This window comes from Zonotrichia albicollis, chromosome 5 (genome assembly GCF_047830755.1).
Source record: "Zonotrichia albicollis isolate bZonAlb1 chromosome 5, bZonAlb1.hap1, whole genome shotgun sequence".
Taxonomy (NCBI): domain Eukaryota; kingdom Metazoa; phylum Chordata; class Aves; order Passeriformes; family Passerellidae; genus Zonotrichia; species Zonotrichia albicollis.
Genome location: NC_133823.1, coordinates 55,772,803 through 55,796,875, shown reverse-complemented (window position 1 = coordinate 55,796,875; position 24,073 = coordinate 55,772,803). Strand labels below are relative to the sequence as shown.

Sequence of the window (24,073 nt, the reverse complement as noted above, 5' to 3'; positions counted from 1 at the left end):
GGAGCTGTGAGGTGGCAAAGGGGAGAGGCTGCACTCCTGTTTTGTGTGATAACAGATTGTGGATAGTAGGCTGCTAACCCAAAGTTTTAGTGGGAACTGGGATCTTGGGATGGGGACAGAAATGTTGGGGGAATTTTTAAGAGTGGAGCTGAACACGAGGAGAGGGAGGGAAAAGTTCATCACCTAGACCATAAAACCTGGACAATGATAAAAATTGCTCTCTACTCACAATGGAAAAACCCTAGGGATCAGGTGCTCAGCACAACTCTGTGAAGGACTTTTAAAACCCAAGCCTTTACTATCCTGGTAATAAATTTACAGCTGAGGTATAGTCTATGTTAGATAAATCGTTACACCTCATATAGTTCATTTGAGGAGACTTGCAGTAGGTGTAAAGTTAGTTAATAATAGAAACTGGAGCGAAGGGGCCCTGTCAGGTTAATCCTATGAAGTGTGTTGTTTATGAGCTCCCTACAACGTGTTGTAGGTGGTGGTGTCATTCTCCCTGAAAACAATAAATGAATGCCTTCCTTTCTTGTGTTTTGTTGTGCTACAGATTATTTAATACTGATATTAAAAATAACCTTCTTCCAATCTTCTTTACTCACGTCAGACAGCATTTACTACAGAGCAAGCAGACAAAAGAAGGTCACTGCAGCAGCTAAGCTCCTGAGGTAGGATTACATATTGTGGAAAGCATGGGATAGTCACCCTGTGCTGAGGGGGCTCCTGCTTGTCAGAGAGTCACAAATGGAGATGAAAACCAATCTTCTTTTTCCTGAAAAGTGACTGTCCAGATCAATGATTTTGCTTCTGTGATAGCATTCATGTATGTACTTGGTTTAGCTGATTAAATATTTTTGTACTGTTCTGTTCCTACTGATATACAGATACCTTTATTGGATTCATAGTTTGTGTAAACAGCCTTTCTGGCTTCTGCCCAAGCATTCCATCTCAGATCCTGGCTTTCAGAAGAAATTTATAAATGCTTTCATTAAAAAACCCCAAAATAAGTAAGCCACAAGAGAGAAGAATCTATCAGTTCTAATCTCCAGGTGTCCATGCCAGTAGCCTGAGGTGAGGCCACTGGCTAGGCTCATGCTGTCCCACATACAGCTGCTGGCCACTTGCATCATCTGATGAATTTGTGAGCCAGGACTGAGCTTTGTGACTGTGTCTGGGGGACCCAGCCCAGCTGAAGCCTGTATATCCCCCACAAGATTTCAGTATATCACAAGAAAGAGATGTACTGGTAGCAATGCTTAACAAGCAAGGAAATACCAGCATCGAGAACAGTCCTATGTCCCATGGCAGTACCCATACTTCTGAAGGGGAAGACACCAAATTTGTGCGTTCAAATTTGCTAAACAGGAGCATCCTCATTTAAAATCTCTTTATCAGGTGAAATTACACATGTGCAGGAGGTTTGCAGGACTTCATCTGAAAGCATTCATCCAAAACCATACTTTGCTTTCTAACAAACTGAAATGCCCTTGCTGATATGGCCATGTTGTCCTCTATCAGACAACTCATTACATCCAGCTCCCACAGCAAGAACCTTGGAGATGCTGACCAGGACATTTTGTCACCTGAGAAGTGTAAGGTTCTGGAGCTGGAACCAAAACCTGCAGTGGTAGTTGGCCATTTCACCCCAGCCTGTTACCAAACAGCATCAGAACCAAGTCAGGAACTTGAAAGGAATGTGAAAATGCAGACAAGAAGAGCATGGAATGAAACAGCAGAAAATCTTCACTTGCTGGAGCCAAAGACACTTGGGTTTTCTTTTGGGTTACTAATTTTGTTCTAGTGTCAAAAAGACATGTGCCTTTCCCATTTTTGTTTCAAGCATTCCTGACTTTGTAGTTTATCAGGATGCCAAGAGGCAAAGCTTGCAAGCAGAAATAAAACATAGTAATGATGGAAAAACAGAGTGAGTCTGTATATGGGGGTGTGAGGGAGCTCATAGAAGAAGATAGAAGCTCCAAGTACATGTATCATGTAATCCCTGTCATTTTGTATTTTTGTTTAGCTGTGAAATCTGTTATAGCAACTACTACTGGTTTGTTTCCTCAGATAAAAAACAACAAATATAATTTTTAAGTTCCCTGACGAGTTGACATGCAGATTTATCACAGTCACAAGAAAAGGGCACAACAGAGAGTAATGGCAAGACGTGTAGCTGACAAAACATCAACTCTCTGAAGGGAACCTAAAGTGATATAAATCTTCTATTCAAATGAAGGCAATCCTTACAGAAATCATACCCTAAAATGGCATGAATCAAAAGTCTACAATGAAACACTGTTTTCTAAGCTTGAGAATTAATGTGAGTAACATTGTCTTTTTTTTTTATTTTATTTTTCCTTAGGAGTAAGAAATTAAGCAAATACATGGCAGAGTATAGCACACAGCAATTGTAGTGTTTCCTACCATTTCTATGGATTCCAATAATTCTTTCAAATTTTGCATGCTTTGTGTCTAATACAGCAAGATGTTCCTCCTGCTTGCTCTAACTCAATTTTTCTTCTCTCACAGAGCCTGCAGAGCCTGGGTGAGGCTGGCTGCAGCCTTGAAGAGCTCACAGCTTGGAGTTCGGGCTGTGAACTCATCCAGCCTGTAATCCTTTAAGCCTTGCATCCCACAGAAGAATTAAGGATGAGGAAGGCTGCAGCTGTGGATGTCAGAGAGGGAGAAAGGGTGAGTGTGGGGAGCTGAGCAGAAGGAGGCCATGGGCCATGCAGGTAGCTGGGCAGTGCTGCTGGGCAGCGTTTGCCAATTGGCAGGGCTGGCAGAATCCAAAGGGCTGAGCCAGGCCAGAGGGGAAGCGTGCTATTGAGGGGCAGGAGGAAGGGCAGAGCTAGGCAGGGCACACAGAGGACAGGGAAGGACTCAGGGGTGGTAACCCACAGAAAGCAGAGCAAAGTGGGCAGGCACTGGGCTAAAGGGTAGAGCTGGTTCAATTTTGGGATGCTGGCAGAATGCTGGCTGCTGCCACTTTGACAAGTTCTTGGCAAAGGGTGTATGTAAATCACTTTTCTCCACAGCCCTGGTGCAGAGAAGGCATGCTGCTCCTCTCCCACACTTCCATGCATCCTTCTCTCCCTAAATAAACATCCAGATGAAACTCAACACAATATAAGAGGTCCTTATACCTTGTACTTTGTCCTTTTTCTTTTTTGGGAGGTGGAAAGTTTGGAGTTATGATTTAAGTCTCTTCAGGGAATACTATACCTAGCTGGACTCCAACTAATGAAAAAGGCTATTTATCTAATAGACCTTTAATCACAAGCTCTACTTAAAAATCAATTACATGATACAACCATTATAGTTAAGCTCTAAATCTCATGTGTCTTCCTGTTATCTGAGGATTTTCCTCTGAGATAACAGAGATGATTGATATGCAGCCAGATTTTCAAACGCTCACCACAGCGTATGGGTCAGGTTTTTTTCTTCCAGCTGTTACTGTTTTGGATGCTTATCCAGCAGGTTTTCAGAGGCCTTATCACCTACTGTGCTGTGGTTTGAAAGACTGCTTCCTATTTATGTGAGCAATTAGGGTTCAGCTGCCTTGGGAGCCTGACCTCAGCTCTGAGTGCTGACATAATTTAAAAGTTTTGGCCACAAAGAACAGAGCTAGAAGGCATCCAGATTAAATTTAGCCCAATCAGCCTAAAAAGGCACAAAGGACCACAGATAGAAGATGATGCATTCCCTCAAGGACAAGTTTTCTCGATGTCTCTGAGCTTGCTAAGATTCCATCGTGTTTTCACACATGGTGCCTCCTGAATGTGACTGTTCCACATGCAGGCAGTGCACGGACCAGCACATCCCTCACCGTGCCCACAGGAGCGTGGGGTGAGGCACAGCTGGCATTTGGATGGCAGGAACACAGCAGGGAAAGGGCTGCAAACTGGTGCAGTGTTTCCCTCTTTACAGCTGTCTGCCTCTACCTGACGTGCAGTTAGCAGAGAAGAAACATCAAGGAAAGGTCAGCAGCTGCTCAGAGCAGTTTCAGGTCAGACACATGCTTGGGGTTGCCAGCAATGCAACGGGAGGCAGCTGAAGAGGTCATGCTTCCATTTGCCAGCTCACAGTGACAAGCTCTGACATCCTAACTAGGTGCTACTTAGACAACACACTTTCAGATATAAATTACCTTAACTCAATCACTTCCAGACACCTTAGGCAAGTCCTTTATTTCAGGTTAGATCCCAATAGTACAGAGAAACTCAGAAATTACTGGAAAGCTTTCTTATATTGATAGCAACATCCATGAAAACAAACAGGAGATCAGTCATACATGGATCATACTAATCATAAAACAGGTGTTGGCTTAGCTCTAGTTTGCTGAAGAAATGCCCCCATTAGTAGTGTTGGTCTTGATTCAGGTTCAATTTTTGTCTGAAAGCCAGTATCTTTTTCCTGTTACTCTAGTTTCATGTCCTTGTTTATGCACACTACAGACATTTCTCATCCAGAAGTACTGTGGTAGCCTACCATAAATGGTAGAAATCACTTTTATCACTTGTTTCACATCACTTGTATAAATTAGTAACCCAAGAGAAAATCTAAATATCTTTGGCTCCAGCAAGTGAAGATTTTTTGCAGCTTCATTCCACACTCTTCTCCTCTGCATTCCCACATTCTCTTTGAGCTCCTACAGACTATTCCATCCTTGCAGATATCTATTACTATAGCCATATGCCTTCACTCTGCATTTAAAAATCAGTCAGTGAGGCACTGAGGTCAGCAGGACTTGGCCTTTCTGGTTTAACTCTGAATGGAAGCAAGGGAAGCAAACTCACCATATTGTCTCATTAACAGTGTTGGGCACTCATAGCCCATTATCTGGAGGGAATACTTTCTTCTATTTTGAGAAAGATTAATTCAAACCTCAAGATAGGCACTGAAATTCTCTTTGTCAGACTCACTAATTTAATACATTTGTCCATCAGTCAAGGTGTTCTGTTTTCCCCAAGACCCTTGTTGTTCCTCTTTGACATCTGGCTTAGGGTGCCTATGACAACTACAACAAGAACTTGGAAAAGAGCCCTTCTTTGAGCTCTGTACCACTCCATTTTGGGCTGTGCCTTTACATATCCTCCTGCTGAACAAGCTACGATTAGCTCTGTTCCGGGTAACTGTTCTGTGTGCAGCCAGTGTAGCAACTCGTTCTTTGATGTGCATTGCTGGCAAATGCCCTGAGCTGAAATACAGGTAGAATTCAGCAACACCGAATACTGCCTGTGGGAAAACTGTTCGATGTTTGGCCAGGCTTCAATTAGCAATGCAGAGTGGTGCCATAGCTGTAGCCTTGATTTGTTTCTGCCTGCAAAAAGGAGACTGCCTTCTTCATCAGTTTTTTTTTACTGATTTCCAAGGAACCAGCATAACCTTGGATGTCCAGCAAAAATTCTTGCTTTGTCTTGCAATGCATTTGTGATGCTGAATAACAGAGGTTGTAGTAACAGAGGCAAGAATCATGTTCATATTTTACTGCTGCAATAGAGGAGCCACATTAATACACCAAAGTTGCAAATAAAAATCAAAAGCACAAACAAATCTGCCCAAGGCAGAAGGAAAGCACAATAGCCTTTGAAAGTGTATGTTACTGTATTGCAACCTGTAAGAAAACCACTCCTCATTTTACCAGGAAATCACTGGCCTTCGGGAACAGAGAACACTTAGGAACATAGATAACAGCCCTAAAGGAAATGCTAAACACATCAGGAAATAAGGACACCTCTTGAGAAGAGTAAAACATGATTTATTTTTTTCAAAAGCTAACGGAGTAAGTCATCTTGATGAGAAAAGCAAACGGCCTGATCTCGAAGGAACCCCAGAGGCACTGCCCAGGGGGAGATGGCCCGGCCATGCCCGGGGCGGTGAGGCGGGATGAGCCTCGGCGGAGCCGGCCGGGGGCCGGGAGTGGCGGAGCACCTTGGGGGCCGGAACAGGGCGGGAGCCGGCCCGGGATGCAACAGGTCCTCGACCGCAGGCTGCGGGCTCAGCCTGCCCCGCTCGGCTCCGCGGCAGCGGCACACAACCGATCCCGATTTGCACTCCGCTCGCCCAGCACATCCCGCCGGGGTTAAACCCCTCACGCTCCTCCTCTTCCTCCCCCCACCATCCATCCCGGCCTGTCGGGGTGGTCCTGCAGCCCCGGCCCGGGGCAGAGCCCGCCCTCCGTAATCCATGCGCGGGCGGCACCGCCACCACGGCTGCCGCGGCGCTCTGAGGCGGAGCGGGCTGCGCTGTGCTGGCCGTGCCCCGCCGTCTCCGGCTCGCTGGCCCCTTTCGACCGGTGAGTGCTGCGGGCGGGAGTGTACGTGAGGAGGGCCCGGGCAGCTCCGGAGGGGCCGTGGAGGGCAGCAGGCGGGGATGAGGCTCCTCCGCCTTCTCCCGCTGCGGGCGGGAGGTCGTGGCCGGCAGAGCGCGGCTCCTTCCCTCGCGGGAGAGCGGCGGCGGGCGGGGGAGCTCCGTGAAGCCGAGCGAGGGGGGGAGGCGGGTGGCGGGTGGCCGTCGAGGGAGGCGGGTGCTCGGGGGAATGGGGCTGCCGGCGGGAAGGGCTCCCTGGGGGCTCAGCAGAGGCTGGGAGAGCGACCTGTGGGAGCGGCGGGATGGAGGCGCCCTGAGAGCGCGGGGTGAGGCGGGGACAGAGGAGCGGCCGGCGGGCAGGTCAGTGCTGCGGGGGCCTGGGGAGCGGATGGCGGGAGAGACGGGTTTGGCCGCGAGGAGGGGGCTGCGGCACGGCGGGGGATGCGGCCGGTCCGCGGGGAGCCAGGGCGGGTCCGCTCGCCGAGCAGAGCGGGGCGGCGGGCACGGGGTGCGCATTTGCTCCCGGGGGTCGTGTGAGACGGCGGCGACTGGGGAGAGGTCGGGGACAGCTGTGAGCCACCGGCAGATGAACGGAGAGGAGCGGCGGGAACTGGGCGGGCAGAGCCCCAGAGATCTCCGGAGGGAGGGGAAGCCGCTCCACGGAAAGGAGGCGGAGGGCACCTGCCCGGGGCGAGGCGGGCGGTGGGGTCATCTGAGCCGCCTCGGGGAGGCGGACGGGGGTGTGCTGCCCTCGAAATCGGTTCATCAGCGGCGGGGGCTAGGGGAGCAGGGAGGCGACCCCCGGCCTGGGCTCTGCGGTGGATGCGAGCGGGGAGAGGGCCCGTGCGCTCCTGCGGGCTCCGCGCTCCGCACGGCAGCGCTGCGGCGGTGCCGCCCGCCTCGGAGCAGCTCCCTGAGGCGCTGCTGCCGCCGCTGCCCGCTGTGCACCTGGGCACATCGCGCCTGCACACCCCGGCTGGCCAAGCGTCTCCTCGGCCGAGGTGAGCTCTGCAGTGAGCCGGGGGCCTCGTCCGAGAGCTGGGGAGAAGGGGCAGTGTGGTTGTAAACACGGGCTGTGTCTTCTGCGCACAGATACAGATGCGCCGGTAAAGAAACTACCACATCTGTCGGTATTCCAGGAGAGGCAGAGCTGCGGTACCCGCGCTCCTCTGCAGTTTGCAGATAAGGACAGCCTGTTAGAGGAAGAGGTTTTTGCTGTGTAAGTAATTGGGAAGAACGTGAAGGAAAGATTTGGTCTCCGCTGCTAGTGGGAAACGTGCGTCGTGTTGCGGTACCTTGGTGTGGGGACGTGTACGCAGAGCTTATCAGTGCACACTTCCAAAAACTGCCTGTTATGGGCTGGACTTACTGTGTTTTACAGCTTTCTATGTGATGCTGGAAAGTAATTTAACAAAGAATGATCTATGGATTCTGGGGTAAATGCACCACTTAGAATCAAGTTAAATAAATTATTTGGTTAGTGAAAATGTACTTTAAATATTTACGCAGTCAGCTGAAAATCAGACCTGCTTATAATTGGGGGAAGGTATCTCACCTGGAATTTTTACTTCGGCTTGCAGGTGGCAAGACAGAAGAATTTTTAGATGTTGCTTTTTTAGTTTATTATTTTGAAATTAGTAAGAAGCTGTTCAAAGCAAACTGGATTCTGAATATTCAATTTTTCCTGACCTAATCCAATATTTACTTGGTTGATTTGAACGTATAGCAGGCAAGTCAGATGGGGGTACCAAGGCTGCCTTGTGTGGAAGATGCTATTTGTTTAGTTTCTCTCAGTGCTGCCAAGCTCTGTTCTGCAGTCCCTGGTGTTTATTATGTTTATCTGCTTCTCAATCCTCCTATGGCAACAGGTTGTAATTGTTGGTAGGCCTAGGCAGATTTTGTAACAGAAAACTGTACCTTTTTAACCTGCCAGTATCTAACTTGGCTTGCTGTGTTGGGTCTCTTGAGTGGGAAGGTGGTGGTGTGGGTTTGGATGGTTTTTTGGGGTTCTTTTCCCATACTTAGGAATTTCAGTCTGCCTGTAACTCTGTTTTGTGGCTGTTTTAATTTCGCTTCTGGTGGTTGCTGGCATGGTGGACAGGGATTATGGACCTGGATTTTCAAATGTGTGATTGAAAAAATTTAACAAATGTACTCAGAACCTTTGTGTGGGCTTCTTATGGCCAACTGCACCTACCACCATCACAGCCCAGCCTGGTTCACTGCCAGCAGGCTCCCCCATTGAGCTTCAGCAGTGCAGCCGTGGCTGATTGAATTTCAGTGCACGGGGTTAATCATGGTTGCATCGCTACACTGCAGTGCTGGATTTGCATGGATTGTGGTGTTAAACAGGAGGCCAGTGCCATTGGAACAAAGAGCTGCACATCATGCTGCCTCTGAGCTCTGGTATTCACAGCTGGTGTATCAGGGAAGTTGCTGAACTAAAGCATCTAGCTCTCTCTCATCTTTTCTTGAGGTTGGTTTTTGAAAATACTTTTAGTAACAGGATAGCATTATCATCTCATATCTGAGATGATAATGCTACTGTATATTTGAGTGAGGGTGTTCTCCACAGGTGGTGTTTAAAAGCCCAGGAGTTATGCTTAATGATTTGTACCTATAGAATATTAGTGTCAGCCACAGAATAATATGCAAAAGCTTGAGTCGTTTCCAAATGGACATTTGCAAACCACACACAATAATGAAAATCTTTTAATTTATTTTAACTGGTTAAGTACTTCACAGGGTGTGTAGTAATGAAATTGGTAGCTTGTTTGATAATTACTGTAAGCATTTCCAAGTTTCACACAGCTTCTCTTCATTCACTGTTTACTTGAACTTGAGGAGGGTTGTACTGGCAGTTCCTGTAACTCATTGACTGCAGTGATGCCACACTGTGTCTGAGGAAATGAGATGCCCACATGCTGCAATGAAGATTAGCATAAACTGCTGTTCATTTCTCTTTATTTGTGTCACTCCTGTGTATGTCATTTCTGAAGTTCTCAGAATTACAGATTTCAGGGATAGATTTTACCTCTTTAATGCTGTTTGTCTAGCATATTTAACTACTAATAAGCTCCCAGCTAAGTTTCTTTTCAATATCAAGAAAAGGAGAAATGCTGGGAGCTTTTTACATCTGAGTTATTTTTAGGTAGGTTGAATACATATTAGATGCTCAGAGGCATCTTAAGTTACAGGTTTAATAGTGTTTCTGCAAGTTCCTGGTTATTATTATTAATGTGACCTTGAAAATATGGGTGTTTTATGTGGCATAGAGAAGAACTGGTGTCAGTCTGGAGGAATTGCCCAGTATAGATTCTATACACCATGTTTACTGTGATATATTTGCCAGCAGAGGGAGAGGAAAAGAACATGGTCATAAGTCTGCAGATTTATTGATTTGCAGGAAACTCACTTGAATTTTATTAAAGCCTGACTGAAAACTGTGTAGAATTGGAAACTTGGGTTTTTCCACTGAACATTGTTAGTTTCACAGTACAGGAAGTGTCTTTGCCATTTCAATAGTGTCCTTGTCTTAGAAATGCCCACTTGGTTAATGCATGACTACTTACTTCTAGAAGGTGTGCAGTCATTGTTTTCCTGTATTGGGAGAACATTTAAACTATTTTGTTTGCCTGTTTATTAATTAGTTAGACTTTAAATTGTCTTTAATCTATAATCTTACAAAAAAAAAAAGTTGTGTGTGTACTTTATCTTCTTCTGCCCTCTTTCTAATATAACAGGGCACTACAGAGAGCTTTGCTTTAAGACACCAGTTAGAGAAGTCATCATCTTATCACTTTCATCTTTCTCAACTACACCTAACATTTCACTGAAATGGATGCTTTTGCATCTGTTTCCTAAACTTTTGGAATCAAGGTTCAGCCACCATGTGTAAGCATTTTCTCCTGACTCACTGAAGTGCTGCAACTTCAGTACTTCAGAAATCTGCACAAAACTCAACCTGACTTACAAAAATTGTTGAAATCCCTTTTTAAAGAAAAAAAAAGAACTGTTGCCTTTGAGTCCCTAAGATCAAGAGCCAAACAAGGTTAAGGTGATAAAAAGTGGTTACCATTTAATGAAGGCCTCTCCAGGTGCACAACACACTGACATGCATGCTGAAATGACATTGAAAATGTACATGTGATATAGGGCTTTTATGTGCTGTAGGGCTTTGACACTTTTACAAGTTTAGCAAATTAGCATAATTGACAAGAAGCCCCAAATAGAAATACAGTTAATGAAGTAATTCCCCTCTTGGTTTGACTCCTTCTGAAGACCCTCCCCTTCTTGCTACTAGCTGTACCTTGTTTATATCTAAAACATGAGAAATTGTCTTGAAAGGGTCGCTCAGCCTTGATTGCCAGAAGAAGCAAGATTAGAACAGGCCTTCAGGAATTTGTGTGTAGGAAAAGCACTGGAGTTAGCTGGGAAACTATATAGCTATACAATAATAGTCCACAGAGCTGTGAATATATATGAGGAATATATGTAAAAACAAAGGTGATTTTGGCATCAGAACAGTAGTGTGTCAAACTTGCACAATTTTCACTGCTCTGCTATAAAGCAAAATGATTTTTTTTTTCCCCTAGTTGTGGTCTTGTGATATTTTGTCCTGTAGGTCTCCCAAGGTTCGATAATAAACTGCAGCCTAAGCAGTTTTCACTTTTTGACCATTTCTGTGTTCAGCCTTATAGCAAGATGTGCAAATGATAAAACTTCACTAAAAAGTATCTACTAGGCTAAAGAAAACTAGTCTCAGTAAAAAATTAAAGGAGAAAAATGAATATTTTGGATTTTAACTTTTTTTTTCTTCCCTTAATCTTTAAGAAAACATTATTTTCTATGGTAATATGTGTTCTAAATTAGTGTGTGCTTGTGTTGAGCATATTTCAGAGGGGTTGCTAACACAACCTTTCTCAATAAGGGTTGGATAATTGTGCTAATCATGGCGTTATTACTGTTCATTCTTCTTGGTTTTCATAAGCCATGAGGAAGAAGGATAGGTTTGTGTGTTCCCTCCTAACTCATTTGAACAGTGGAGAAACAACAGTCTCTAGGTCTTTGATCTGATCCTGTATTTCTTTGTTCCATGTTTTTCTTGTCCTATCCTCTGAGTGCAGCACTGACTACTAAACAAGCTTGCAATGTGTTTTTGACCTCTTGCAAAGTACTGGTTTTCAGAAAGGTAGCTGGTGTTTAACCAGAGACTGTAAAGCAGGGAGAGATTTAAGTCTCACCTTAGTACAGGTTGGAAGTCTCTGTCTTGAGCACCTCTTTGACCTGGAAGTACCTTGGAAGCCAAGGCGTTGGTGCAGCACTGGGCTGACTGAAGCCGTGAGGAGTTTGTGTATTCTGCTGTCATTCTCGCTGGTGAATGGTCTGAACACCAAGGTGGGGATGGAAAGCTTTTCTCTTGGGCAGTGCTGCTGAAGGGGCAGCAGAGCCCAGCTGGTGCTCTCTGGGTGCCAGTGGTGTCCTGCCAGGAGCAGGGAGCTCCTCAGGGCCCTGCCATGGCGCTCTGGGGATCGGCCAGGGCGCCCCAAAGAGAAGCCGGGCTGGTGGGGGGAAGGTCAGTGCTGTGCTCTCTGGCACACCCATCAGCTTTGTGCAGCCTCCAGAACCGGAGAGTGGCAGCAGCTTCTCTGTCACCTTTGTGTGGTTGGTTTTGGTCTGTTTCCTCAGACACTGCTGTTGCAGTGAAATCAAGGAGTCTTCCCTGGCTTCTTGTAGATGAAGACATGGTCACTTCATTTGTTGGAAAGCCAGGAGTGTTTCTGTTACATTTCTTAAGTAGTGGCAGATTAAGCTGATGTTATTTCATAGATTCAGAATATTCTTAAACATTTTTTACCATCCAAAGTCATCTTAATGACACTCAGCTTTAGCAAGCTTAAATAAAAATTGTTGACTTCTCCAGTTCCTAAGCAGAGCTTTGAGATAGCTTGAATTAATAGAAAGTAATTGCTGATGCCCATTGTCATCTGTCAAGAGGGTGATGTCTCGTTGATTTTGGATTTTAGTTTTGTTTTGGTAACTTTTCAGTTCAGTATAATTTTTGCCTTATTCTTGGAAAACAACTCGGAGTATCTAGTACTGAAGGTTTTGCTGAAAGGTGTAAATTCAAGAAATACAGGGTATGACTTGTAATAAGTGTCATCAACTACAGAACCATCAGGTGGTAATTAAATGCATTGTGTAATTGTTGTGACATGACATATTGTACTTAGTCAGAAGCACAATTCATGCAATGGTCCTTTAGTTTTGTTTCCCTTGGAGCTGTATCAACGTTCTCTTTGTTTGTGAGAACTCACTGACCTGGAACTGTGCATAATTCTTTTTCCACCTCTTTCAAGTACAATGTATGTAGTATAACATATTATTCACAAGCCTCAAAATGCTTTTCTTCCCTGTCCTGTCAGGCTCACATTGCAGCTGTTGATAGGTTCAGTTTCCACAGGAGGTTGCAGCTTGTCTTGCACTTTGCTATTTGCTTGCACACGTTAATGAGCTGTTTCTTCTTTTTGCCAGAGATGTGCGCTGTCATTTTCACAAGGGGCTGCTGTTCCACTCTGAAGTAAAAATACATTGAAGAATTGCAGGTGTGAGAGTGCACCAGCACTGTCCTGGCTAGAAAGCCACTCCTCAAGTGAATGTATTGAAGATTTCTAGACTTGGTTGGACAAATACCTCTACCTCCAGTTTTATGAATACTGCTCGCTATGGCTGGGGAACTCTGTTTGCTGCTGCTGCTGTTTTGTGGAAGTACAGTTTCAGAGGTACAGCCTATATACAAACCACCTCCTGGAACTTTGGATTTTGGATTTGTACCAGCCAAGACCTATGATACAGGTGCCTACCATGAACCTGGGGCAATAGGAATTTTGTTTAAAATAGTACATGCATTCCTGTACTTAGTGCAGCCAAATACTTTTCCTCAAGGTAAGCAGATTTATGTTTAAAATACAGATTTGTTATTGATATTGTTATATTGATTTGTTATTGAAACACCCTATCATTGATACCAAGGCCATAATCAGGAGGTAAAATAGATGAAGGGCTATGTATGTAGCATGTGCTACAGCTTGGAAGTCTGTACAGTTGTGTATAAGAGAATATTTTTCTGCTAAACATAATGAGGAGGTTGTTAATGAAAATGAAATGTTGGTGACCTTTCACAGAACTTTGCTTACATATCTCAGAGCTGTCACTGATGGATTTTTCAGTTAAAAAAAATGGATGGATTTTTTTCAGTTAAAAAAACAAGCCTTTTTAACTTAAGCAGCATGAGATAGAAGTGGAGGATAAGCTGCTTTGTATTTACCATTAAATCCATGAGAGACAGCTGAATTTTTCACACTATGATAAACAGTCAGGTGGTTATAATATAATAAGATTTAGCCCAGGCAATTTGAAATAAATTTCATTTGTTTTCATATATGTGCATCCATGGTCAAGTTTTATGTAAGAGCAGGTCCATTACACAGCCATGTGTAGTTTCTTGTTCCTTTGAAAGCTGTCAGGTTAAAACTTGAAACTGCACTTGTTTTAATGAGACTTTTTTTTCCCTTTGTTTCTTATTAAGCTGTTCCTTCTAAAGGAAAACTTAAGATGTTGAAGAAGTGTGTGCAACTTTATTGAGGTTGCATTGATTAAAAGGTGCTTTTGGAAATTGTGGATTTGGTAGTTTTATCAACTTAACTTTTCAACATGCTTTTTGTTTCACTTAGCTCTTAAATGTGCTAATGCTTCTGTATAATACTGGCATTTAAAATTGTGTCAAGGTGAGCCTTTAATTAGATATAAGAATGGCTTTGGTTTGAAACTGATTCCTTTTGGTGATTTAGCTGCAACTGTGTATAAAAGGTGTTTCTATTATTTTGTAATACAGCTTTCAGTTTATAAATTTAAACTTTTATTAGTCTAATGGGTCACATATCTATATGATATCTGTGAACTGCTGTTTGCTTAGATTTTTGACATTTCTTCGTGCATCTCTGGCATAAATGTAGAAGAATGAGCTCAGATGAACTTGAATGAGTAAATTCTATTTAGGCAAGAGCTCAGAATCCCAGGGGTTAACCAACAGAATATTATTCTGCAATGGGCCAGAAAAAGCGGCCTTTGTGAAAACAGGCCAGAAAAATGGCCTGTTTTCCTGCAGGATGTGTGTTTTGAGCAGATCTTGCACAAGGTGTAATGAGGGCAGTTGCATGAAGGTGACAGTAATCTCACTTTTAGGAGGCACTGTTTCCAGATACCTCTGCTTCTTTTGCCTCTTTCCTTCTGTTAAATGATCAGGTGAGCTATTTGTGTCTCTGTGAGAGCTGATGGTGAGGATTGCCGTCTGCATTCAGCTCCTGCAAGCAGGCCTCCACTCTGCCTGAAGCTCTGCTTGGATATTTTGTTCTGTTACATTTGTGGAAACTTGATTTCACTGAGACATTTACTGTCCCTTTATATTACCAAGAATTTGTCTGTAGTCTTGTATGTCAGAATTAAGATCTGATGTCCTAAGGATGTGAATAATTAGTGAGTATAGACTTTATGGTCAAGGTTATTTTCTGGTGGGACTGCTCGTAGTAAGTTCTACATCAAGTTGGTATTGTGAACTCCAGCATTAAAGAAGTAAAGAATTTGTTCTTAGCTTGTAAGCTTTGAACGTCTCATACTTCTCCTTACTTCCTTGAAGATACTTTTTGCCAAATCAGGTGTTTTCAGAACTTTGCCTTTGCTATTTGCATTAAGTGAAGTCATGTTCCCATGGCCCCACATGCTGCACTGCAAAACACAGATTTGGCAGATCATGTCAGTTTGAGTCATACCATTTAATTGGCTAATCCCCATAATCTCTTTTGCCATATGCTGTTCTATTTTCACATTCACTGTATTAAAAGTGCAGTCACATATTTAAAATGGGCGTTTTGTTTTGGTTTTTTAAAATTGAAATAGAGTTAATTCTGATTCAGAGATGAAAATAAACATGATGACAAATGGGCACAGAAATCAAGCCTTTTGAGGTTTCTATTTCAGACTTCCTGGTTCTGGTGGGACTGGTGCTTCAGAACAGTTAGCTTCAGGTTGATGCCCCAATCTGTTGCATATAACCACAACATAGAGAAGTGTCATTTGTGTGTAAGCCTTGGCAGCAGTCACTTAGACCTTTGATCTTGGTAGTCTTAGATTTTTTCCTAATATTTGGGAGTACTCAATGTTCAATTTGCCAATGTGTTAGTACTCTTACCTGGGAGGAGAAGTGATAGGATTGTCTAATTGCATGTAGATACTCCTGCCTTTGTAAGCACTATCATCTTCTGATAGTGCTCTGATGGATAACATCCACAGTCCTTCAGTCCAAAGTATGCCTTTATACTTCATGCTTTTATGCTTTATATTGTATAAATATATACTATATATTTATATATATACACTGTATAAATATATATAGTATATATTTATACATATACTATGTGCCTTTATGCTTTATTATTATGTTATGATACAAAAAGATTTTAAGTAGATGAGAGTCTTTGGGAAGTGTTATTCTTAATTGCATGCTGCTAAGACTCAACAGTTGAAAGGAATCACTTAAAGGAAAAAATCAGTCAAGAAATATTTTGTGAGGTTTTTTTCTAGTTACATCTAGATAAGTAATTATTTATTCCCTTCTAAATTTGTTCATGCCATCGAGTTTGTGGAAATATAACTTTAAGTTTAGATTTAATAAGTAAGTTATTAATCAGATCAAATATAGTTCTCATGTAAAATACAGTAACAGAACCAGGGCAAGGAACTGTAAAGCCTTTAAGATTTTTTAAATTGCTGAGTCTTTAAGACCAGCACTGTGCTCTTTGGATATGGCAAGGAACTAGCTCAGAAGAGGTGAATTAGGATATCTGATTGCAGTGCTTCAGTGAGTCTAAATAGATTCTGCTTTCAATTCCACCAGTCAAATATTTTTGTACTCATTACCAGATGATGCAGTGCTGTAAATGGGAGTGAGTTAGCTCTTATGCAGGGAAGCAGCCTCCACTCTGAGTTAATGATACACCAGAGTGGGAAAGACTGGTCACTGCTTTGCTACCTGAGGCTCAGTGGGTGACTTTAATCTCAGTGTGCCTTTGTTCCTCCATGGTAACGATTGTGCTGCTGCTCCTTTTGTTGAGGACTGTTTAGCATAGAGGCATCCTTTTCCTTCTTGTTAATAACACCACCTAAAATAAAGAGATGATAATAGGAAAATTACAAGCTCCTTCTATCACTTAGCTAAGAAGGAGGATGTGTAACAAAACGAATAATCTGTTTTTCTTACATAAAAATTCTCATAAACTGTAGCCTTGATCTATTCATAAAGTTGTCACTGCATGGTTGTGAGATGGTTCATGTCATCTGTTGTGCTGGAAGCCATCAGATATGAACTTGGGATGGACAGGACATGGTCAGTATGACGCTGTGGCTGCTGTGAATTATTATAGTTTTGTCTTTGTTCCCATGCAAACAGTTGTTAGTTGCAATAAGAGAATGTTAATCTGAGTTTCCAGTTGCCAGCAGGCTGTGCCCAGCAAATCTTTGGCTTCTCAGCTTGTGTCTTGTAATAAAAATATGAAGCCTTTACAAAGGAAAGAAGCAGAGAATAAAACTCCTGCTCCTGTTTTTAGGAGAAATATAACAAAAACTTACAAGCCTGTTTACCTTACCCTACTGTAGCTGTGAACATACTGCAGAAAAATGTTACCAGTTAAGTTACAACTGCTTTTCTCCAGCTTCTGACTTTTCCTCTAGATAAGCATTTCTGCTGAAGCAGGGGTTCAACATTGATGTAAAGGTCAGCTGTTGAATGCAGGTACGTTCTGGGCAAAAGATAGTGTGAAGAGTTAAATGTACTGTTTCCTATGGGGAACAAAACCAAGATGATTTTTAGACCTGGACTAAACCTCTCAGTTCTTTCTGACTGCAGAATCTTGCTTGCTGAACAGTTTTATCAGACTGAGAATCAGAACTTGAATATTTTAATGTCAAGTCCTATGTCTGACCCCGTTTGGTCTTTTCCTCCTCATCTATTCAGCCTTTAAAGCAGCTGCAGATTGTGAAGTTCAGCAGGTTAGTCTTGTGTTATCTCAGTAATAAATCATATGAATGTATTCAGTAATTAAATTATTTCTAGATATTTTAAAGAAGAAACCTGTAACTTGATGGGAAAATAAACTGTATCTGTAGCTAGTATAGCTGTTACAGAAAATGCATATGCAAAACCCTTTTGTTTTGGGTAGGTTTGATGAGCTCCTAGGATACTGACTTCGTAAATCTATTGGCTGTGTTGAGGCTCTAAAGCAAGTAATCAAAACACTTTATCACCCTCTCACTTAAACTTAGTAAGGCAGAATTACTTTGTATGTGCCTGTGTCAGTCTTCTCTGCCTTCTGTAACTAATTCTTCAGTGCTCATTTTTATTTAGTTTCCTGTTAATAATAGTCTTCCACAGCTCCCCTACAAGAGCAAATGTGTCTGTCTGGATGTTGGAGCTAAGCCCAGTTATTTGTACATGGTAGTGCCCTTTTAAACTTAAGATTTTTCCCAGGAATGTTGAGCATGTCTGCACAAGGTGAGAGGAATTTGAGATGATTGTGAGAGGGGATTGTGGTCTGGCTCTGACTCTGCAGGTGCTACATTCCAGCGCCACAAGATTTCGCACAGGTACCTACAGCCATTATAACATTTCATAAGAACATAGTTTAGGATATCCTTTTTTCCAGTAGTGTGAAGACTCAGTTTTAGTTTGGATGTGATAAACTCCTTTTTTTGAGCTAGTGTTTGATAGCAACTCCCTTATGCAGGTAGGTTAGTTTTCTCAAAACTTACATCCTGAATCTGGGTTGGGAGCATAGGTGGAACTGGTGCAGGAACTGAGAAGAGCAATCTGCCCATTAGTAAGTTAGCTGTTGGATTGGCTCAGTTCTGTTGTCAAGTGACAGTCAGTGCCTTCCCTCCTTCCCTCTGGTGTTTTTCCACAGCTGTGAGTAGAGCTGTGGTGTGAATTTAGAATAATGCCTTAAATGTGAATATCAAAAATGCAGGTGTGACAGGTGCACTGCAAAATGCAGTGACAGGTGTGACAGTGGTGGGTGGGGATTTGGCATAACAGTGTTCCTTCAATTGGAAATACAGGTATACATTGAAAGAAATTTCTTGTATGCAGTGTTGGAAATACTGGGGAAGATGGAGTAGCAGGAAGATATGAGATAATTCAGCCTCTTCTTTTCTCTGCCCACTCATATACATTTAAGGAAATAGTGTTAAAAAAAATCACTGCTCATTTTGTGTTGGGAAGTTAAGAGCTGCTCTGCTTGGTGACATGCCCATGTAAGCCAGGAGCAGTCTGAGAACATTTCTGAAGCAGATTTAAGGCTGGCTTTTTAATTTTCTTAGGCATCAGAGAGTAATTCTTTCCCCCCTGATTTATTCAGAATGGCAGAGTAACAGATTGCTTGTCAAAAGGACTTTCTGTGGGCAGGGAGGAGACCGGGGTTTTAGGGAGGGGAGGCTTATATAGATGGTCTGCTGGAGGTTACCACAGAAAACTACAATTGCAAAGGTTAAGGCTTCTCTGATGCCTTCCTGCCCACTTCTTCTGGATTATGTAAGCAAGGAACCTCCTTTGCAAACAGACATTTTAGGAAAAATATGGAAGTAATTTGTTAATCAGTATAGCATAGTTGATAATTTGAAATTCTTGTTCTTTATGCCCAGCTGGAATTCTTTCTCTACAGTATCCTCACTGCTTGCCCTGATCTGGTGTAATTCTGCCTGCCAGCTCTGCCTAGGAGAAAAAACATGCTTTGGCAGCAATTGGAAAACATCAGTTCAACTTTACAATTTCAACACTTAGGGCAGAAGGGAGAAACTAGAAAAAACAAACCTCAGGTAGAGCTTGAGGGCATTGGGTTACTTTCCATGGGAGGGGTACTTGAAAGTGGCATTAGCACAGATGGCTGTGGTAATTCCTGCAGGCTACCTCAAACAGCCATGCCTCTTGGAGTTTAATAATAATAATCAAAATTAAAGAGGCTTGTTGTGTGCTATCCAGCTCCTGCTTACCCAATCTAAACTGCCTTCTCCATTCCAAATGAGGCAGCTACATGCTTTCTGTCTGTGGGAACATCTCTGGCCAGTGGGTTGGGCATGTTCTGCGTGGAGTACTGAGGAACTCAGGAAACCTGCTGATAGTTACAGCGTGGACAATCCTTAAAGCTGTCCTGACCCTGTTCTGTTTGTTTGTGGATGTTAGTGGGAGACACAAGGTGTAGCCAGAGGGCTGATTAGCATTCCCTGCTTCAGTGTGCATGCACATATACATACATACATGTGTATATATATATCTGGGGGTATGTTCTGGATGCAACTAAATCCAGGAGTGCTGACTACAAGGAAGGGAGGGGTGTGAGTACAGCATGGTATTGTGAATGGACATGGCCTTGTTTGTTTGTCATACTAAGTAGAGCCTTCATTAGTGGGGTTTGCATTTTTTTTTTTTTTAAGCTGAGATACTATGTTCTGGAAATTCATTTATTTATATAATTAGCACTGTTGTACTTTAGTACCACTAAAAGCATGATAGCTTGTGTGAGACTTGCAGAGCATAACTGCAGCACCTCCTATAGTGAGAAGTGGGACAGAACACGTTTTGGGTCAGCCACATTGTCTGGCACCATGGATGAACCTCTTGGCAAATCACAGCAGCTGCAGACATCTTTTGGGTTTCCAGGCAGCTCTGCTGAGGCACCATGGTTTTCCCAGCTCAGCAGTGGCCACTGCTGTGCTGTTCATCGTGCCTCTCCATTTAATTTTTACAGGCTTAGCGATCCACATAGTGCTGAACCTCATTCTCATTTCTAACTTACAGCTCTGGAACTGATGGGGAGAGAAGGGGAGGGGGGGACATCACTGAATTTATTTGAATTATGTTTGCACAAGCTTCCAAGGGACTTCTCAGTTCTTTCATCATCTTGGCTGCTATGAAGCATTTGGAGTTAATCATATGAAATACTGTACAGAGACTGCCTGTTATTGGAAAGACAGTCATTTGAGCTCTCTTTTCTTTGTTACAGACCATCATAATAAGATAGCACAGCCTAGCACTATTATATTCCTCTGGTGATTTGCTTAGGTGGTTGTTCACAGAAAAATAAACCCCTAAGTCTTGTTCAGTGATGGCTTTTTCTTGAATGATGTCAGCTTGATGGATCTGTACAAGGAATCTTTCCACAGTCCTGCTAGTCAATTTTCATTACATTGAAAATGACAATCAGTATTTTTTTCCTCTCCCCTTTTCTCACTAATGTTTTTGCTTCTCAAGATGGTCTGTGTAACTTTCAGATTGTAACCAAAGTGATGCCTTTTCCAAGTGAATATGCAACATTCAAAAGTTGCTGGAGCAAAATAAATGTGTAAATGTGAATTATACTTTTAACAGTATTGAAATTTTTCATATATGTATTAAAGCTTTTGAGTGTACTTCTTTCTTTTTCCAGAAGTGAGTTATGTTCATGTTAGAAGAGAAACCAGGTGCCACAAATGTCAGTGTAGTTTAAGCTGAATAATCTATCAGTATACACATTTTAGTGTAAGACTACCAGTCATAAAAAGCCCAACAAACCTCCTTTGACACCTTTTTCAATAAGCATAAAAATTTCTTACCTAAAACAACTTGTGTGATTAAGTTACGACTAGTATTGCATCGTAACATAGTCAGGATCTTTCTTTTGACAGAAAATATACAAAATTATTTTATTTTGGTGAACTTCAAAATGTGATTAGAGTTGTGAATGTGAATATTGCTACTACTATCAAATATTGCTTTGTCAGTTTAACTCAGCTGAGAGATGCCTGCACCTGTACCAGATAAATCCAAGCATCAGGCCTAATGAGCTCTCTTCAGAGTAGCAATCTTTGCTTTTGCTTTGATTTTTGAGTGCACTGGTGGTGTCTGTAGTACTTTGAAGCAATATGTATGCCTCAGTTATCAGACGTGTGTGGAAATTTGTGGCTCTTGCAGAAAAGGGGAAGTGGAGAAAGGGAATTCTGAGGAGTCTCAGGGAAGCTGCCAGAATGCCAGTCACTGAGGTAATCTGGTCAGCAGGTCTCCAGCATGTCATTCTCAATTAATTATCTGTGTTCATATTTCTGACAATCCAAGTTATGCAAGAGAGGATTGTCTGTGCTTTCCTCAGTTTACAGCAACTCCTGAGGAGAAAAAATGTTGTTAATACAGTCCAAATATTTACAGCTTTGATCACCAAGTCCATCATGTGCACAATCCCAACCCCTGCAGAAGTTGCTGAGCCCGTGCAGCGTGCTAAAGCAGCCAGACATACAGTGCACCAAGTAAATCTCTGCCTGTAATCTGCTGTAAATCCTTACCAGATGGTGCCGAGGGAGAACTTGAGGTAGCTACTGCAAGCAAAGCAAGTGGCAGAAAATAGCTGTCATGGCACAAACCGTGTGCTACAGAAGTTTTGTTGCCTTCAAAAAAAGAGAGAATGTACTTTCTGTGTGGAAGGCTTCTTCAAAGCTTTCAACTTCATTTTGTGTCTGCGTGATGCATGCAAATTCATTGCAGCCTCCTAAGGAAGGATTTTTCTAAAGGCTTCTGTTTCTTTTTTCTTCTTCCAAAACTTCAGCAAGAACAGAACTTTCTTTGTAGCAAGGAACAATTAGAAAGCCCCTGCAAAGGTTGTTTTCAAAGGAGACATCGTTCATTCCATGCATCCTGTAACGGTCCATACTGTGGCTGTTCCTTTTTTCTTCAAACCTTTTCGTCGGCCAGGCTCTTTAACATTGTCTGTGCGTGTCAGTGGAGAGCAGAATGTGCCTAAGGAGAAAATGGGACTGTGCTGAAGAGTAACCTCAAGTTTGGGGCAGCTATGTGGTGTGAGGATTTCCTGTGGAGGTCTTAAAGTACCAGTTTGGTCCTCCTAACTACTAACTTCCATTTTTGGGAATTGGGGACCTTTTTCTTGTGTGTGCACTAAGTTCATTAACTGTAACTTTTGTCTGATCCACTGCTGTATAATTTATTTCTTCAATAGACTAGTGTTATTTTCTGTTACGAAGGGTGTAAAGGGAGTCTCCTTAATTTCACATTCCAGTTCCCTTGGAAGCTTTGCTGCCATGCAGTTCCTTGTCTTCAGCAGTTCCACCATGCTTGGTCCTACCTGTGCTCTGGCTAAAGTTCTCCCTGTTAGGCCATTTCTGAGGTTTCAACCCTGCTCATAGCTTTTCATCTCCTCATTACCTACTTCATATTGCATTTCTGCTGTCTCTCATATCCCTGCACTGCATGCAGTGCAATCTAAGGTGCACTTCTAGGTCTGGTAGCTTGTCTTTGCAGTTATGAATAAAGCAGCATGCGCTTTACAAATCTGCTTAGACCTTAAAAATGTATTTATTGTGTTTTTGCTTGTGTCATATTGTGTGTTGTTGAATTTTGTGACAGCCAGAGTGCTGTAGGACAGCAATATGTAATTAAGGAATGCAGAGTCAGAGAATGGGAATGGACAGTGGTCATGTTGATGAGAGGAAACTGCATACTGAAGGCATGAGGAGGGTGACAAGGCAGATTGCCATGCAGATGGCAGGTTAAAATACTTAAGCAATTTAGTATGTACTTGTTGGATTTTGAGGTCCATTCAAACAAATTTTTCTGGGCATGGTGTAATAACAGGTAATAGGGCTTTATTTTGCACGTTAGTGATGAAGTACAGCAGTGAAGTTCCCTTCTTAATTGTCTTTTTCTCTTGTCCCAAAGACATGGTGTTTTTTTGCTCATTATTTCTTTAATGCACATGAATAGGTGGTTGAACAGAGAATTTCCTTTCACCACCTCTGTAATGGAAATGGGTGATGATGTGTGTGGGCTACTGAAGCAAGGGAAGATCTGTGTGTTGCTCAGGAGTTGTGCTCAAAGGGAAGAGGGTCAGAATTGCCTCTTGAAAGGAACAAGAAGGTGGAAGCTGAATCAACCTGATGTTCCCAGTAACTCAATGGAAAGAAAAAAATTGAATTGTATATAGAGAGACTTTGCCTAAAAAGAGGGGGAGAAGTTGTCTAAGGAGGCTGGGTTTTTTTTCTTAGTTCTCTTTTAAGGACAGGGGCTATGTTCCAGGGCTGTCTAAGGAAAATACTGTGAAAAGGGGAGTGAAGCTTTTCAATCTGAAGTTGGAAAGGAATAGTCTGGACTACATGAGTGGATGCCTGGATTAGATTCCTTATCTGTGCACCACAGTGATCTCTGCTGTGTGGGAATTGGGAAGATCTCCTAAAAGAGAGTAAAAAAAATCTCACTGAAAAGGAGACCTCTTTGGTAGAAGCCAAATCTGGCCATGGTAGTGGCTATGGCTTGAGGCTTTGGGGAAATAACCAAAGCCCCATTCAAGTCAAAGCAAGTATTTTAAAATGTCAGTAAACTGAACTTGCTGTAAAACTTGCTTTGAGATACCCAAGGAGGTTTTTGTCTCTGATAAATCTGAAAGGCTTTCCTGGTTTTCTTGGCTTTGCAGGAGATATTCATTAGTGTGACTCATAATTAAGAAAAAACCACAAGTCTGAAGTAATTTTAATTCATTAATGTCAGACTAATTGACCTATATTCAGAGGGGTTCTGAACTGTTCAATGTGTATGTAGTCCATTGACTCTATCTGTTATAGATAGACAGGAATGGACTGAAATATTGTTTTAGGCATAGAATGAGATAAG

The 24,073-nt window shown here is 42.6% G+C and overlaps 1 protein-coding gene across 13 annotated transcripts in view; it reads left to right on the top strand.

Moving 5' to 3' along the window:
- The first annotated feature begins 6,162 nt into the window (after positions 1-6,162).
- PROM1 (prominin 1) overlaps positions 6,163-24,073 on the top strand; it is a 60,806-nt gene continuing 42,895 nt past the window's right edge. For 10 of the 13 annotated variants that reach the window (XR_012580506.1, XM_005485016.4, XM_074541790.1 and 7 more), the window contains exons 1-2: positions 6,163-6,304; positions 12,853-13,263. Coding sequence is in view for 12 of the 13 variants with exons in the window: in XM_005485016.4 (XP_005485073.2) it covers positions 13,044-13,263 (220 nt within the window). In the remaining variant the exon portion in view is untranslated. Of the gene's footprint in view, positions 6,305-6,546; positions 6,679-7,064; positions 7,320-7,410; positions 7,538-12,852; positions 13,264-24,073 lie in introns of those variants that run through there. The other 3 variants (XM_074541783.1, XM_074541784.1, XM_074541785.1) reach the window with 3 other exon arrangements.